The sequence below is a fragment of the Netta rufina genome (assembly GCF_964035555.1).
Source record: "Netta rufina genome assembly, chromosome: 16".
Classification (NCBI taxonomy): domain Eukaryota; kingdom Metazoa; phylum Chordata; class Aves; order Anseriformes; family Anatidae; genus Netta; species Netta rufina.
The window spans coordinates 9,976,557-9,990,304 of NC_140140.1; the positions used below are offsets into that span (position 1 = coordinate 9,976,557).

At 39.7% G+C, this 13,748-nt stretch overlaps 1 protein-coding gene across 3 annotated transcripts in view; it reads left to right on the plus strand.

Moving 5' to 3' along the window:
• DOK5 (docking protein 5) overlaps nucleotides 1–13,748 on the plus strand; it is a 43,000-nt gene that overhangs the window by 17,613 nt on the left and 11,639 nt on the right. For all 3 annotated transcript variants that reach the window (XM_084296482.1, XM_084296484.1, XM_084296483.1), the window contains exon 2: nucleotides 3,747–3,854. In XM_084296482.1, the coding sequence (XP_084152608.1) occupies nucleotides 3,747–3,854 (108 nt within the window). The remainder of the gene's footprint in view (nucleotides 1–3,746; nucleotides 3,855–13,748) is intronic.

Sequence of the window (13,748 nt, forward strand, 5' to 3'; positions counted from 1 at the left end):
TTGAAAGGCTTTCAGTGCTTCTAGGCAAATGCTGCTGGATTTGCTATTTCTAGAGTTTTAGGATGTCATGAAGTTTATGCTCAGTTAAGATTGGTGCTGGCTGTTTACCTGCAAGGTATTCATGCCATGGGGCCATATAAATGATACAGTGATAATATAGGTTGTTGATGGCAATTATCTCAGCATCTTCAGAAATGAAATACTATGCAGGTTTTAAGTGAATGGATGCATCTTCTTTTTGAATTTGTTCATATAAGCTCAGCAGGCAAGAGTTAATAATCAGATCACTTATGTTAATGAAACACCAAAATATATATTCAGGCAAAATTTATGTATTACCTCTAATAAAACCAAAATACTTTATACTACTTTTAGCTACTATTACAGTCCAGTATATAACTGCATTTGAGTGCTGCCTCTAAATGCTTTACCTTGCCTTAGTTTTACTCACAACATCGAATAACAGTATCTGTTTTGTTGCTGGAAATGCTGGAGAGAGATCTAGTGAGGGATGAATCACAATGAAGTCAGTGGTGCAAAGAAGGTCTAACAGAGGCTATTGATGTTTCTAGTATTTCTCTGTATTGTTTTGGAGAATTGAAAACTCTTCTTGTGAGAGATTTAAACATCTTTCTATTAATTGAACATCCTGGAACCCTATTTGTGCCACCAAATTGCACGTTCAGGTACTATGCAAACATACAATTAAACTTTTCAGTCTGGAAAGAGGCAGATGTATGATAGATGAGTAATGACAATTCCTTAGACAAAGTGACTGGCTACATAAAATATATGGGAACTGAGGATTCATTGTTACAGCTTATCCCTTGAAAACTGTAAGCAAGCTTCCTGCTGGTGTTGAGCTAGCTAAGTAAGCAATGCTTCATTCTTAGTAAGCATTTGTAGTGCAAGTGTAACATTGGATAAGATGCAGTAGCAATAGTATTAACTGGGCAATGGAGTCTTTCTAATTACGCAGGTGGTCTGTTAATGGCTCACCTAACTAATTGCATTTCAGTACCTATGTGATTAATTCTGCTGCAAGCCATGTACGTCTTCACTCATCAACTACCCCATTCTTTGGGGAATAACTCTTTTGATGAGAATGCTGCTCGTAAATGCAAAAAGAAGCTGTTTATTTTCTGTGCAGTACAGTATGAATAGTAGAGGATAAATTCAGAGGGATGTGAGCCTCAGCCATCTTTCTGTGCATAACTGCAGCTCATGTTAAGTGTTTTTTTTTTTTTTTTTTTTTTTTTCTAATCTAGTGCCAAAAAAAGCAGCTTAACACCTTAACCTGGCAGTACAGAACACGATTACTCTGGCCTTGCTTTCCCCTAGAGATACCACAAGGGGAGAGACCTGATTCTCTGATACTGAAAGAGGACTAAGTTCAGAGAAGGAACCTTCATGACCTGATTTTCCTCCAGTTAGCATTATGAATGATGTTTATTCTTCATAGCTGTAATTATTTGGGTTGGGATGAGTTTGTCCTAAAGGCGCTAGCATATTATATTATGACAGAGAACTGTTGTAATATGGGAGCAGAACCACAACTCAAATACTCAGTATTTATATTGGAGGATGATTTGGCTTTTGCATCCTTGGAGGTGCTTACATGTAACAGTTGGTGTGATTTTTTTTTTTCCCTCCCAGCTGTGCCATGATCCCAATCTGAGTCCAAGAATTAGTCTCGGGTTAGTCGTTGTTGAACTACAGTAACAAATTCCAGTAGCACCAATTTATAGCCACCAACCATGCTTGAGTGGAGTTGAGTGTTAGTAGTACTTATGTTTCCAGTGGCATTTGGAAAGGTGATTACTGTCCTGGTTTCGTACCTGACCGAAGGCAGAACAAAGCTCTATTTCTGTGTTTTTGCAGAAGATTGTTCTCATTTGGTGTCTAATTCCATGTGCTGCTGAGCTCTATGTTGGAGCCACAGCTTTGAGATGTTTACTGCCCCAAAGAGGCAATACTGAGTGCAAATTGTCTGAGTAGGACATCATCATGTTATAGTTCTTATCCTCATGTTTGTATAGTGACTAATTACTAAAGCACTCTGTTCACTAATTGCTAAACTTAAAAATTGTAGGTTTTTGGAAAGCAAAAGGTGGGTCTTCAAACTTTTGAATAACTTTGGGGGAGAGAGGGTAGGAAAGCTTTTATTGTCAGATGTGCTGAGATTATCTGGACGTGACAAACAAGATTTTCTCAGAAGGTAAATCTAGAAAAGTATCTTCCAGTAGAAGTGGGTACGTATCTGAATTTTTGGTAGTAAGCTCTCATTTTGGTCAGTGTCTAGTAATTCTTGAATAATTCAATTCAAACCCTTGCATTAAACAGGACGTGTTGACTGGCCAATAATCTGGAAAACTGGAAGAAAATCTTGATAGGTTCAGCTGGTGCCTGGCATCAGAGCAGCCTGTCCATATGCTAAATATTTCTGCAGCCAAGTGGGCAAGGAGTATGAGTGTCCACATGCAAGGCAGAATAACAAAGCTGGGGGGAATAATATGGTTCCCTGAACAGCTTTATAGAAACAGCTAAAAGCCAGTGAAAGAAGTACAGCTGGTCAACTAGCAATCATTTTCATGCACAGCTACTTAGTTATAGGTACTTTTCATGGGCATAATTGTTTTGTGCTGAATGCATTGGTTAGAAACCCATTAAAGGATGGAGTTGCCTTGTCTGCTGGTTGCCTGTTGGGTGCTGGTGTAGTTGGAGGCAGTGAGATGTTTTGATGGATCTCATCACTGAGCAGTCCATTTGTGCTAGCCTGGAGTTCTGCCAGAGCTGTGCACTACTTGATAATGGCTGATCAATTTTTTTGTTTGAAATCACACTAATTTTAGTGGCAGTTTTGTTTTATTTCTAACTTACCAGGTGTTACTTTTGAATTACTGATTAAACATAGGCTGTGAACAGTTGGCAAGGTTCAAATTTCTTTTTTTTTTTTTTCCCCCTGTGCAGACAGTATGCTATCTAAGTTTTGAATGTAAAAGGATGATAGAAAGTGCAGCACGGTTAAGGACTAAGTGGGAAGATTGAAAGAAATGGGGGCAGAAGTTTGAGAAATGAATTGGCGTAATGCTCCAGGTGCAGAAAACTATTTATTTATTTTTTTTTCAATCTCTGCACAGGCAGAATCTGTCCCGAGTGACTTGAATTTAAATAGCTGAACCTTGAAAACAAAATACCACTTTCAAAATTCTTGGTTCTACAGTTAAATGTTCTGTCATCTTCATTAGCCAGTAATTTGGTTCTTTCTCCCTGTGTAACCACCTTTACTCTTTTATGTACTGTATACACATATAGCTTTATCTGTTGCACTGATCTGATGGAAGGTGCACTCCTACCTGTCTGCTTGAGCTTTCCTCACATCTGTCTTAAGCATAGAAGACCTCAACCAGTAACAAATTAACATGGAAAAGTGTTGAAAAAAACTTTATTTTGAAAATATGCTTCCTAGATAGCCCTGCGTATATAAGCCTGATGATTACAGCTTGCTCTTGTTAGCACCTTTCAAGCAAGCATCCATTGTCTTAATAAGAATTTGTGATTGTATTGTAATTCAAAAGAAATATGATGTAACTGTCCATTAGCTTGATTTTACTTTTTGTCTAAACTACTGAAAGCCATTAATTTTAGCTCCAGAGCAGCAACTGATTTATGAGTCTAACTTCTATGCAAATATTAGTGATATTCAAGTCATTGGAGATGCTAAGTTTACTCTCTTGTGTTTCTAGATTTACCAGAGATGCTGGTTAGTATTCAAAAAAGCTTCAAGCAAAGGGCCAAAGAGGCTGGAGAAATTCTCAGATGAACGAGCCGCTTATTTTAGATGCTATCACAAGGTAAGGCTTGATTATATGCTTGTTTTTGCATACAACCATCAGTAAAATCTGAAGTTGTCACATATTAATTGGCCTTGTTTTTTTTTTTTTTTTTTTTTAAACAATCAAGGTTTTACTTTTTTTTTTTTTTTTTTTTTTTTTAATGATCAAGGTTCTAAACCTATTGGTACGTGTATGTTCCTTCATTTGGTAAAGCAGAGGCAGACTAAGCATTCACTTTCCTGCTCTGTAGCAACCATCTTGCTAAGGTAATGGAAAATGACTATTTTTGGAGAAGATGACCTTTCCTCTCCTCATCTTGATCATTTCTCCTTTAAAATCACATCTGAAATACTTCAGAATGACTACTATTCATAATTGCAGTAACAAACGTGCACAGTAACATGTGAGTTCAAAAAAGCCACGTGCTTAGAGGTTCCCATTTTACTTGGATTTTGCATCTGTGCATTACACAGCTACAGAAATGATAGGTAACATGCAAATCAATCTTGTGCAGGCAGTGAACAGTGATGTGAAAACCTTTGCTAAATTCACTGGTATTAAAAAGAATGCAGTTTTCCCTCAAATCACTTCTCTGGTGTTCTGTGCACATTTCATATTCATCTGAGACTTTACATGTGTAATTCTTCTGGGCACAGAGATGAAAATGAGAAAGCCTTTAATTTATAATCATTGTTGGCAAAAGCTTAATATATTAGAAGATTAGGAATTATGTGCATAAATTGCTAGGAGTCAGTGAGCACAACTCAGCTTGAGGCTGATCTGCACTTATTCACTTTGACATACGTTTAGGAGGAAATCTTGAGGGAATACTGAATCTGAACTCAGACTTGTCTGTCTACATGCCATGTAATTTGTAATTGATTGATCATCAAACCTGTGGCTATTTGTAGTAAGTCATGCCCAGAAATACTTCATTCAAATTTTTATTAAGGAACTTTCAAAAGTAATGAGAAGTGTATTTTTTCATTTGATGTGTGAGAGGGTTGTATAGTGTGTGTATAAGATGATTTCCAGCTGTATGAAACATTGCATTTATATTAGTACAGTTCTGTCAATTATTGATGCAAATCTGTATTTCCTCCGTTGTATTAATGCAATATATCAGCAGCACTCACTGGCTTGAGGTTCAGATTAGGGAGTGGATATGAAATCCAAGAGGAGTCTAAATCAGGCTTTTTTTTTTTTTTTTTTTTTCTTTCAAGAAGATATGTAGGTGATCGCTTATTTGTCACAGGTGTAAAGTAACAGCAGTTTCCTGTATCTGGACCAGTGGACCAAAGCACCGTGAAAGTCCCATTACCTTTTAGCTTAGCCTATAGTTAAGTCAATGTTCAACTACTGCAGCTTCTATAGCTGGAGTTCTCTGGTAGCTTATTTAACAGGAATAAATGAGCAAACTCCATAGCCATTCCCTGGGAATTCAATGTTTATTTTAGTAGCTGTAAAGTTTGTATGTATAGCTTTCAAAATCTGAATGTTCTGAAACTATACGTAGTCAGACCTGTACTATTAATAGGTAACAAAACCCTAGCAAACCCTAGTCTTGGCTGAAGGTTTGAGAAACGTTGTCAAAGCATAAGACGTCTTTAAAATATCATGTTTTGCACCTAACCTCAGCCAAGTTCTTTTTATCAGAATTTAGCCCAATCTAGGGCTTGCTTTAGGATGAAGGCCAAAACCTAAATGTCTCAAGGGGAAGTAAGCAGAGAAACTTCTCTGTTGGAAGAGTATAATGCACTTGAATGTATGTTGCTTGAATGCAATGTTTGCTCCCAGGAATATTGTTTCCAGCTAGAGTGAATTAATAGATCACTTTGTAAGTCTCCTTTTCTGTGTGTCTGTGTGTGTGGCGTGATGGTGTCTTGGAGTCTGTCTTGTGCTGAAAATGCCTGAGATGAACAATCTCAGCTTATATATGTGTGTGTATAAAATATATACACACACATTTTGTTTTGGACTTGCCAAGCTAGATTGCCAGCTTCAGTCACTCTGAGCCCTTCTCCTAAGCTTCTGTCTGCTTCAGGTCCTGGGTATGTACACGTAGATCTAACAATCTAGCAATGCTGAGGTTTCTGCCAGCCTCGTGTAGGAAATGGAGAGGTGTCTCTTCCCAGCACCATGTCAGCCTGTGGGTCGGGTGAGCTTGCTGGGAGCCCCTGGGGTGCAGACGGGCAGAAGAACTGGCAGCAAGGTGTTTGTTCCTGTGAGCTGATCTGGGAGTGATGCCATCAGTGTTTGCTCTCCACACTTAGTGCTCTTGGCAGGCTGTAAATGAAATGGTGCTAACCAAGCAGAGCTGTTCAAGTGTGATTGCTCAGGGTGGTGGGTTGGTCCTTCTGCAGAGTTGCTGTTTGTCAGTGGGGCTCTGCATTGTCCCCATTTTTTTTCTACTGTGATGGAAACTGAGGATGTCTAGTTCTAGAGTCATCAGCTATAAAAGTTGACAGGTCCTGGTTATTTTTAACAAACCTTACTTGAAGCTAATGAATATTAATATTTTCTGGCTAAAATGTGTTAACTTACAAAGAGTACACATGGCTTGAAATGACTTTATCTTTTTAAAAAGCTTTGTAGATGTGTGGAATTTTTAGGGTGGTGAATGATGCAACTTCCAGCAGTTTTAAATATGAGGTGTTGGAAGAGGAGAACATGTCACTGCTACTCCGTGTTACACTGTAGTTGAACTAGGTCTTGTAAAAACGATATTTAATGATTAAAAATCAAACAAAAAATTAATATGGCAGTCTTCAATTAACATTATTTCTCACCTGTTCCTGATGTATCGTATTAATGGGACTTAGATGCTCATGACATCATCCAGGGGTCTAGAATAGTCACTGCTATTGTCTTTATATACAGATGGTCAGCAAGAGCAGCTGGTGTTGTGCAGAGCCTTTTGGTGACTATTTTAATTCTGTCACTTTTGGACAGAAGGCTGCTTCTCAGCATCTCTGACAAAATTAATCCTAAAAATGAGGAGCCCAGGCAGTCCTGTTAACACACCAAGTGTCGCTGTGTCAAAAGATGCTGCTAATGAATTTAAGGATGAATGTAGTTCAGTCTAATAGATGATGGTATAAGAGGAAAACCTTACTAACAGATTACAAATGTTTCAGAAATACAGTTGTTAGCTTCCTATTTGGGTTCTAAAGTAGTTCTCAAATGCTGTTGAAAGCAGCATCAAATCTAGAAAACTGAGGAGCCCTTGCTCACCCCATCAATCTCTGGAAGGGTTTAATCCATCATCAGACTGTAAAGGGTAGAAAACGAAAAATGATGAATGTAGCTAATATTTCAATAGCACCTGCCTCTTTCACTGAAGTGTTAAATTGTTTCATTTCGTTGCTTTTTTTCTGTGATGAATTAAAGTGCAAATGTTACTTCAATTTATTAGTGGAAGGAGTCTGGGGCATTTGTTCTGGCACTATGGCAGTACCAGTCACTGACTCGGAGTAGGCACAGACTGGGATGTACATCATCTTGTCAACATTGAGTCGAGATTTCTCCCTTACCCATTTGAAGACTGGGTCACAAGCTCAGCAGTGTTGCTGTTATACCAGGGGGTCCAGGTTGTTCATATCTAGACACGTGATTTCTATGTCCTGCTCTGCAGCCCTGTGCTGGAGGCTTAATTTTGATGTCCTTGCCACTCACATCTTGCTGATGTGATGCCATTTCTTCTCCCTGCCCTATGGCTGGTGCCTCCCTCAACTCACTTTCTTTGCATTGCTGTCATCATTCTGTTGCCATACCAGTAGTCTGAAGACTCTTACCCATCTAGAGGGTTGATAACAATTAGCTACCTGGGTTTAGAGGTATATTTTGGAACAAAGGAAATTCATTCATTACTTTAGGTTCAGTTGGTTTGGACATTCACCTCTTAAATTATTTTAACTTTTGCTTGTCAGGGTATATGCTTCCTTAGAAATCATGTATGTACGAAAGACATCTATTTTTATGTAAAACATTCCAGTCATTATAAGTTAAGCCCATCTATATCTGTCTCTCTTGTTAAATGCGATCTAAAGTATCGAGACTTCTACTTAGTTGGCAAAGTCATTGTCCAGGGAACTTTGAAGCAACAAAAGAAATAATACCTTTTGTGTAATATTGACCTTTTTATACTTTCTAATGTCATTCTCTTTTTTTTTTTTTTTAACATGGAAAGGTTAAAGCGTATTAAAATACAGGTCATCTGAGAACAGTCATCTGTAGCTTAGGAAGTGAACTGGAAATTTGCATACACAAAGCAAATTGCCCACTTAATTCATGTTGGACCCACAAGGGAATGAAAATAATTAGGATCCAGGCTACAAAATCTGGGCAGAGAATTGCCTTTCAGGTAACTCTAGTTTTCATTTGGTAAATATAAACAGTCATCCACAAATTACCATATGTTTTAGCAAAATAATATTGGGGATATGAAGAAATTCTTCTTTCTCCAAGTGAGTTTGGATTTTGAAAAGTGCCAGAAGAATCCTTAATATTCCAATACAGAACCAACTAATTGCATACTGCTGACAGGAATACACTAATTCCTCGAGGGGGTCTAAGTTTTAATCTGATTGTATTAATCTTGCCTTGAAACAGCAGAAGCAATTTAAACAGTCTTTCTGTCTAGTTACGGAATAATCCATTTGGAAAATTGAATTGTGTAATTTGTAATTGTTTTCCAGGCTTTCTAATGCAAAACTGTACCAGTAGCAAATTAAACGTTTAAAGTATGACCACTCTACTTATAACTGGCTGTTAAACATTTGTTTTAATGAATACTATCACTTATTACAAACAAAATGTCTGGTTTGAGGCTTTAAAAAAATTAAAGCAACTTGTCAGGGTATTTTGGTATCTTCACTGTAATGCCATGCAGCAAGGCTCAGCACAAGTCTGGGGGGCAGTTATGTGTTGGAGGGGATGACGAGGACAGAAAGCTGGTCACCAGCAGCCGTGGGTATTGTGTACAGCTCCTCTGCTCTGGTGAGTGAAGGAGCAGCTTCTGAGAGCGGTGGTAAAAACTGAATCCCTAGAGCTGGGAGTTATTTTTGGCTTCAATTTCTTCAAAAAGGCAGCATTGGAACACAGTGGGGTATGGTGGGGTGTGTGCAATCCTGTACCTGAACAAGTGGAAATTAGCAGCTTTTCTAAACTAGAGATTTCCCCACTGAATAAAGGGAGATACAGGCATGGCCATAGATTTTATATGTATATATAATCTCTCTATAAAATTTGAGTATGTTATGTGTAAGTAGTAAGTTAGATGTGCACAGGCCAATCTTGCATCATAAACAGGGCTGGGCTGGAATTAGTGCTGTGGCATTTACCAGTAAATATTCCTTGGGGTGTCCCAGGAAGCATTCTGTCTGCAGCCCTTACTGAGTGAATTTCCAGCAAGCTGAGACAGAAGCATAAAGTCCTTAATTAAGATTAAAGCATGAGATACTTGCAAACCATTGAATGTGGCAGTTGTGTAGGCAATAAATATGATCCCTTGTGTTCTGTTCTGAAAGGCTACCCATATTTGAGAATTATGTCCTAATTCAAACAGTCATTTGAATTCACAGGGCTGCTAAGATCATTTTTAGTCAACTGTGTGTTTGGCATGTTTTTGAAGGTAACAGAAGAATTTTTACTTGAGTGTATCTGGTCAGGGTGAAGCTCTGTCTGTTTGTACTGTTGGCCGAGAAATTAATGATTAATCCCTGAGCCTGATTCAGGACTCTTACCACACAGCTCTACAAGTATTTTAGTTTTTAATCTGATGAAATGTACTTCAGTTATATGGATTTTCATCTTAATGTAAAAGAGTCCTGACTGTAAAGAGGAGGGTGGAAGTATGTAAGGGAAGGTACTCTAGTTATTAATCTCAGACAAATAAAACAAATGTATTTAACTATGAAAACATTCTGTTGCAAGAGCCTAGCAGGAGGAGAGTTATTTCAAAAATGCAAAAAATAAAACTTCAGCCTCAAATACTTGCAGGTGTTTGGTGTCTGTTTCTGACTCCTTTCCAAAAGCTCAGCGGAGGGGATGTTAGCAGCCTGCCACTTAGTGTGAATTTGGTGCATATGTGCCAGACAATTTGAACCATCTGTTGCATAAGTGTGAGCAACAGGGAGGCTATTTAGGCACCTGGGATAATGATGGCATTTTGCAGCACCTTGCTGGGTGACACAGCAGGTCAAATAACAAGTGATCTTTAGACAAGCTCTCCCTCAGGAGCACAGGTGCGCTGTTGAGTCTTGGCAGCAGGAACAGCTTCTTGGCTGAAGATGGGTCTTGCAAGAAGGGGCTGGTACCATATCAGAGTACCTCTGAAAGGTGAAGACAACTCCAGCAGCTCAGCCCCCAAAAGGAGGAGAGAGCAGCTGCTTACTGACTGTTTTTGCCAGCCATAAAAATCAGGTGCCGCAGGGTTGTATCCAGGACCTAAAGCATCCATGAGCCGAATGACTGAATTTGTCTGGATGCTATCACTTGTGCCATAGCCTTCAGAAGGGTTTCCAGAGATCCAGGTTTGGTCCATCTGTTGTTCTTTGTGTGTACTAAGTCACGTACTGCAGAAAACCTTGGTCTGAAACCACCCGAGAAGAGACAAAAACTATGTGCATGTCACTGTAGATATTTGGAGCTGGGCAGAGGTCAGACTTGAGGGCTGCCTGTCCCTCACGCTTGAGTGAGATGTTTTGGTCTCAGCCCGTAAAGTTCTACAGAAACAAATGCAATCAGGAGGTTTTCAGATGTATGTGAAGACTTTCAGATTGTATGGTGTGAAATGCCATTATGCAAGAGCTCTGAAGCAGTCAGTGCAGAACAAAATAATCCCCAGGCTGCCAATTGTTGTAGCTAGCAGTTCTCCAAATATAAATACCCCTTCTCCCAGTTCATGGCTAAAACATGAGTTACAAATGATTTGACGATAAGTGAAATTAATGACACAACACTATTGATTTCAGTACATCTTCAAGATATCACTCAAGGGATGCAATCACCTGCAATTTTATTTGACTAGGCTGTGAGCCAGAGCTCTCAGGAGGAACGTGTTTGTGGTACATGGCAGCAGTGCTTTTCAGTACAGTCACTCTGTGTTCACATAGTACATGAGGTGATTCCTGGAGGCACCAACTTACCACACCTGTCTGTAGTGTGTGGACTTAGACTGGGTTGGTCTCCTTTGCCTCCTCACCTATCCCAGCACATAGTACTTGGAGGCAGGGACAAAGTGATGAGGAAGAGTCTTGAGTTAGAGCCTTGTAACAACATTGAAAAATTCCATATATAATTTAGCTGTTTTTCAGGCTATGGCTTCGGTCGTGTCTCTGCGGCCTTTCTTCTTTCCCCAAACTTGCACTCTGCAGGCCAGGGACAAGCACCCCAGTCTGAGTTGGGCCTGCACTGACACCACAGTCAGCGGCACGCTCGTGGGCTCTCTGTTTCCATCCCCTGCCATCATGTTGACACAGGGACAGTTTTCCCTTAGAAAGATGAATAAACTGCTGGTTGATACCTCGGAAAAGCAAAATAGACCTCTGTGAATACTATGAAGGCAATGTGTAAGATAAGTAATGTCTCCAGTAATCTGCATTGTCTGCCTCATAACACAGCGTGGTTAGAGGGAGTACAGAGCAAGTGTAGGAGAAGGCATAATCAAATGAAAATAAATTTTTGTGTTCAGAAGGATGAACTTTGGGATTTCAAGCATGAGCTGTGTCTTGGAAAATCTCTATTGGAATATATTACTCTGCCTTTGAGATTATTGTAGGAAAGTACTTATTTGTAACTACCTAGCCTGTCAGAGCATTTTATAAGAAGGCTAAAAATATGGCTATTCTCGGCTCCAAAACAGTGAGGCCATTATATTCACAATTCTATATTTAGTCATTTCTAAAGGAAAATCCAGTTGGGTGTTACACTGTCTTCTGGTCAAGACATCTGCCCTCATGCTTCTATTCACCTTGAGTTATGCATAACTCCTTAGTGGTCCCCTAAAGTGATTGTAGCATAAATTGACTTTCCTCACACAGGAAGAGGAGAAATGACTGCTGTTGTGGGCTATGGGGTGAAGGAGGAGCTGCTGTGTGATATAGTAAGGTTTTCTTGACTGGGAGAACTAAAGCAAAAGAAAAATTTTGGTTGCTAGGTATGGCTGTGGCTTCTGTTCTACTCCATATGCTGAGATCTTATTGGAATGGCCAAATTGGAATGACCAGCAGCTGTTGATGTGAAGCCATAGACCAGAGGGCAGATGCAGGTATACAAGATACTGGCAGGAGAAAATCTCAGTCCTGGTGGTTGGGTTCAGAGATGTTGCATTGCACATGGGTATGACACAGACATAAGCAAAGGTGTGCAAGACCAGGAATCTTTGGGTATGTAGGTGTGAGCTGGAGATTGGGGTGGAGCCCTAGTAAAAGAAGCTGGGATCAGAAATGACGCTCCTTTAGTATCCACTAACAGCAAAGGCTCTAATCTTGTCCTTCTCGTGTTCCCAGCAGTATTTTGAGCTGCTGTCATCTGGCCCGGAAGTGTATGACTCAGGCTGAAGATAGGGTCATTAGTGATACTGGTTGGTTGGTTTGTTTGTCCTTTCCCAGTGCTGTGCAAGAGCCAGCAACATCCCACACAGCCCAGTGTGCTTTGCCTCCCTTGCCAGGCTGCCTGGGGCTGAGGGGCAACATGCCCTGCATAGCCCCAGGAGCTGATGGGGAGCATGGGCAGTAGGAAACCAGCTGGTTCTTCTGAGCCTCCTAGCTGCCCAAAGGACTTCTGTTTCCTGAGACTGCAAAGGGAAGCAGTTTTCTGCTTCCCCTCTGGTATAAACCTTTCTTCAGCTCCCTGAGCCCCACAGCTGCATCTTTAGGATTCATCACACTAGAGACAATTACTGCAATATCCAGCAGCAGGAGTGTTAGGCAACTGATTTTTAAGAAATGAGCTTTCAATTAGGACAAATCCTAGGTAATTAAATGATTTGTTACCAAAATGTGTGGCCAAATTCTGTTTTTGCTAACTTTTGTATTCATACATACTTTGTCACTGGTACCAATTTAATTAGTGTGTCCACTTGCAGAAAATGTGATTGTGTTCAGTATAAATGTCAGAGTAGTTACTGTCCTGAATGAAAAAGACATATTTTTTTCTCTTGTATTTGCATATTTTCTTGGCAAATGAGAAGGACGTGAGAGCTGAACCTGGCAGCTGACAATTTGTGCTTGACCTGTCATGTGCCTGAGTATGATGGGAATAAGCTATGACAGATTTGTCATATTTAGCAATGAGTTTGTCAGTGTCTTGTTAGCACTGGAGGATGTACTTCCATCATAGGATTTCCTGGAAGAGTAAAAAAATTCTCATGCGAAATTAAGTACAATCAAGAAGTTTTCAGTTTTGACACTTCTCAAAATTTTGAACTTTTCAAAATTTTGAGCCTGGAGGCTAGAAAAAACTGAATTCTAAATTTGGCAGCTATGGAGAAGGTTGGTGTGTTCCCTACAGAATGTTTCTTTCATTTGTTATTCCTTTTGCTACTGCACACAGAGTGAATTTGGGGACATGGGTGTGTTGCTTATTTTTATTTCGGGGATAGGTTGCTTGCTGACTGCCGTCCCTTCCATACACAGAATACCTTTTCAGGTCTTTCTTCAAACTGTGATTTTTAACTGTCTGTACTCCTGTGCTGAAAGGAAAAAGCAATAAATGGACTCTAAGGAGAAAGTGACGTTAGGATGAAGGGCCAGAGAGATGCAATGGGTGTGTTGGTTAACCCAAGGTCCTTTAGAGGAACAGTCTCTTTTGCTGGACTCTACAACACTGATATCTCTTTGCAGTTCCTGAATCTTCCACCTCAGGACTACTGAGACCAAAGTAATGAAGTTTTAAAGTTGCAGGTTACAG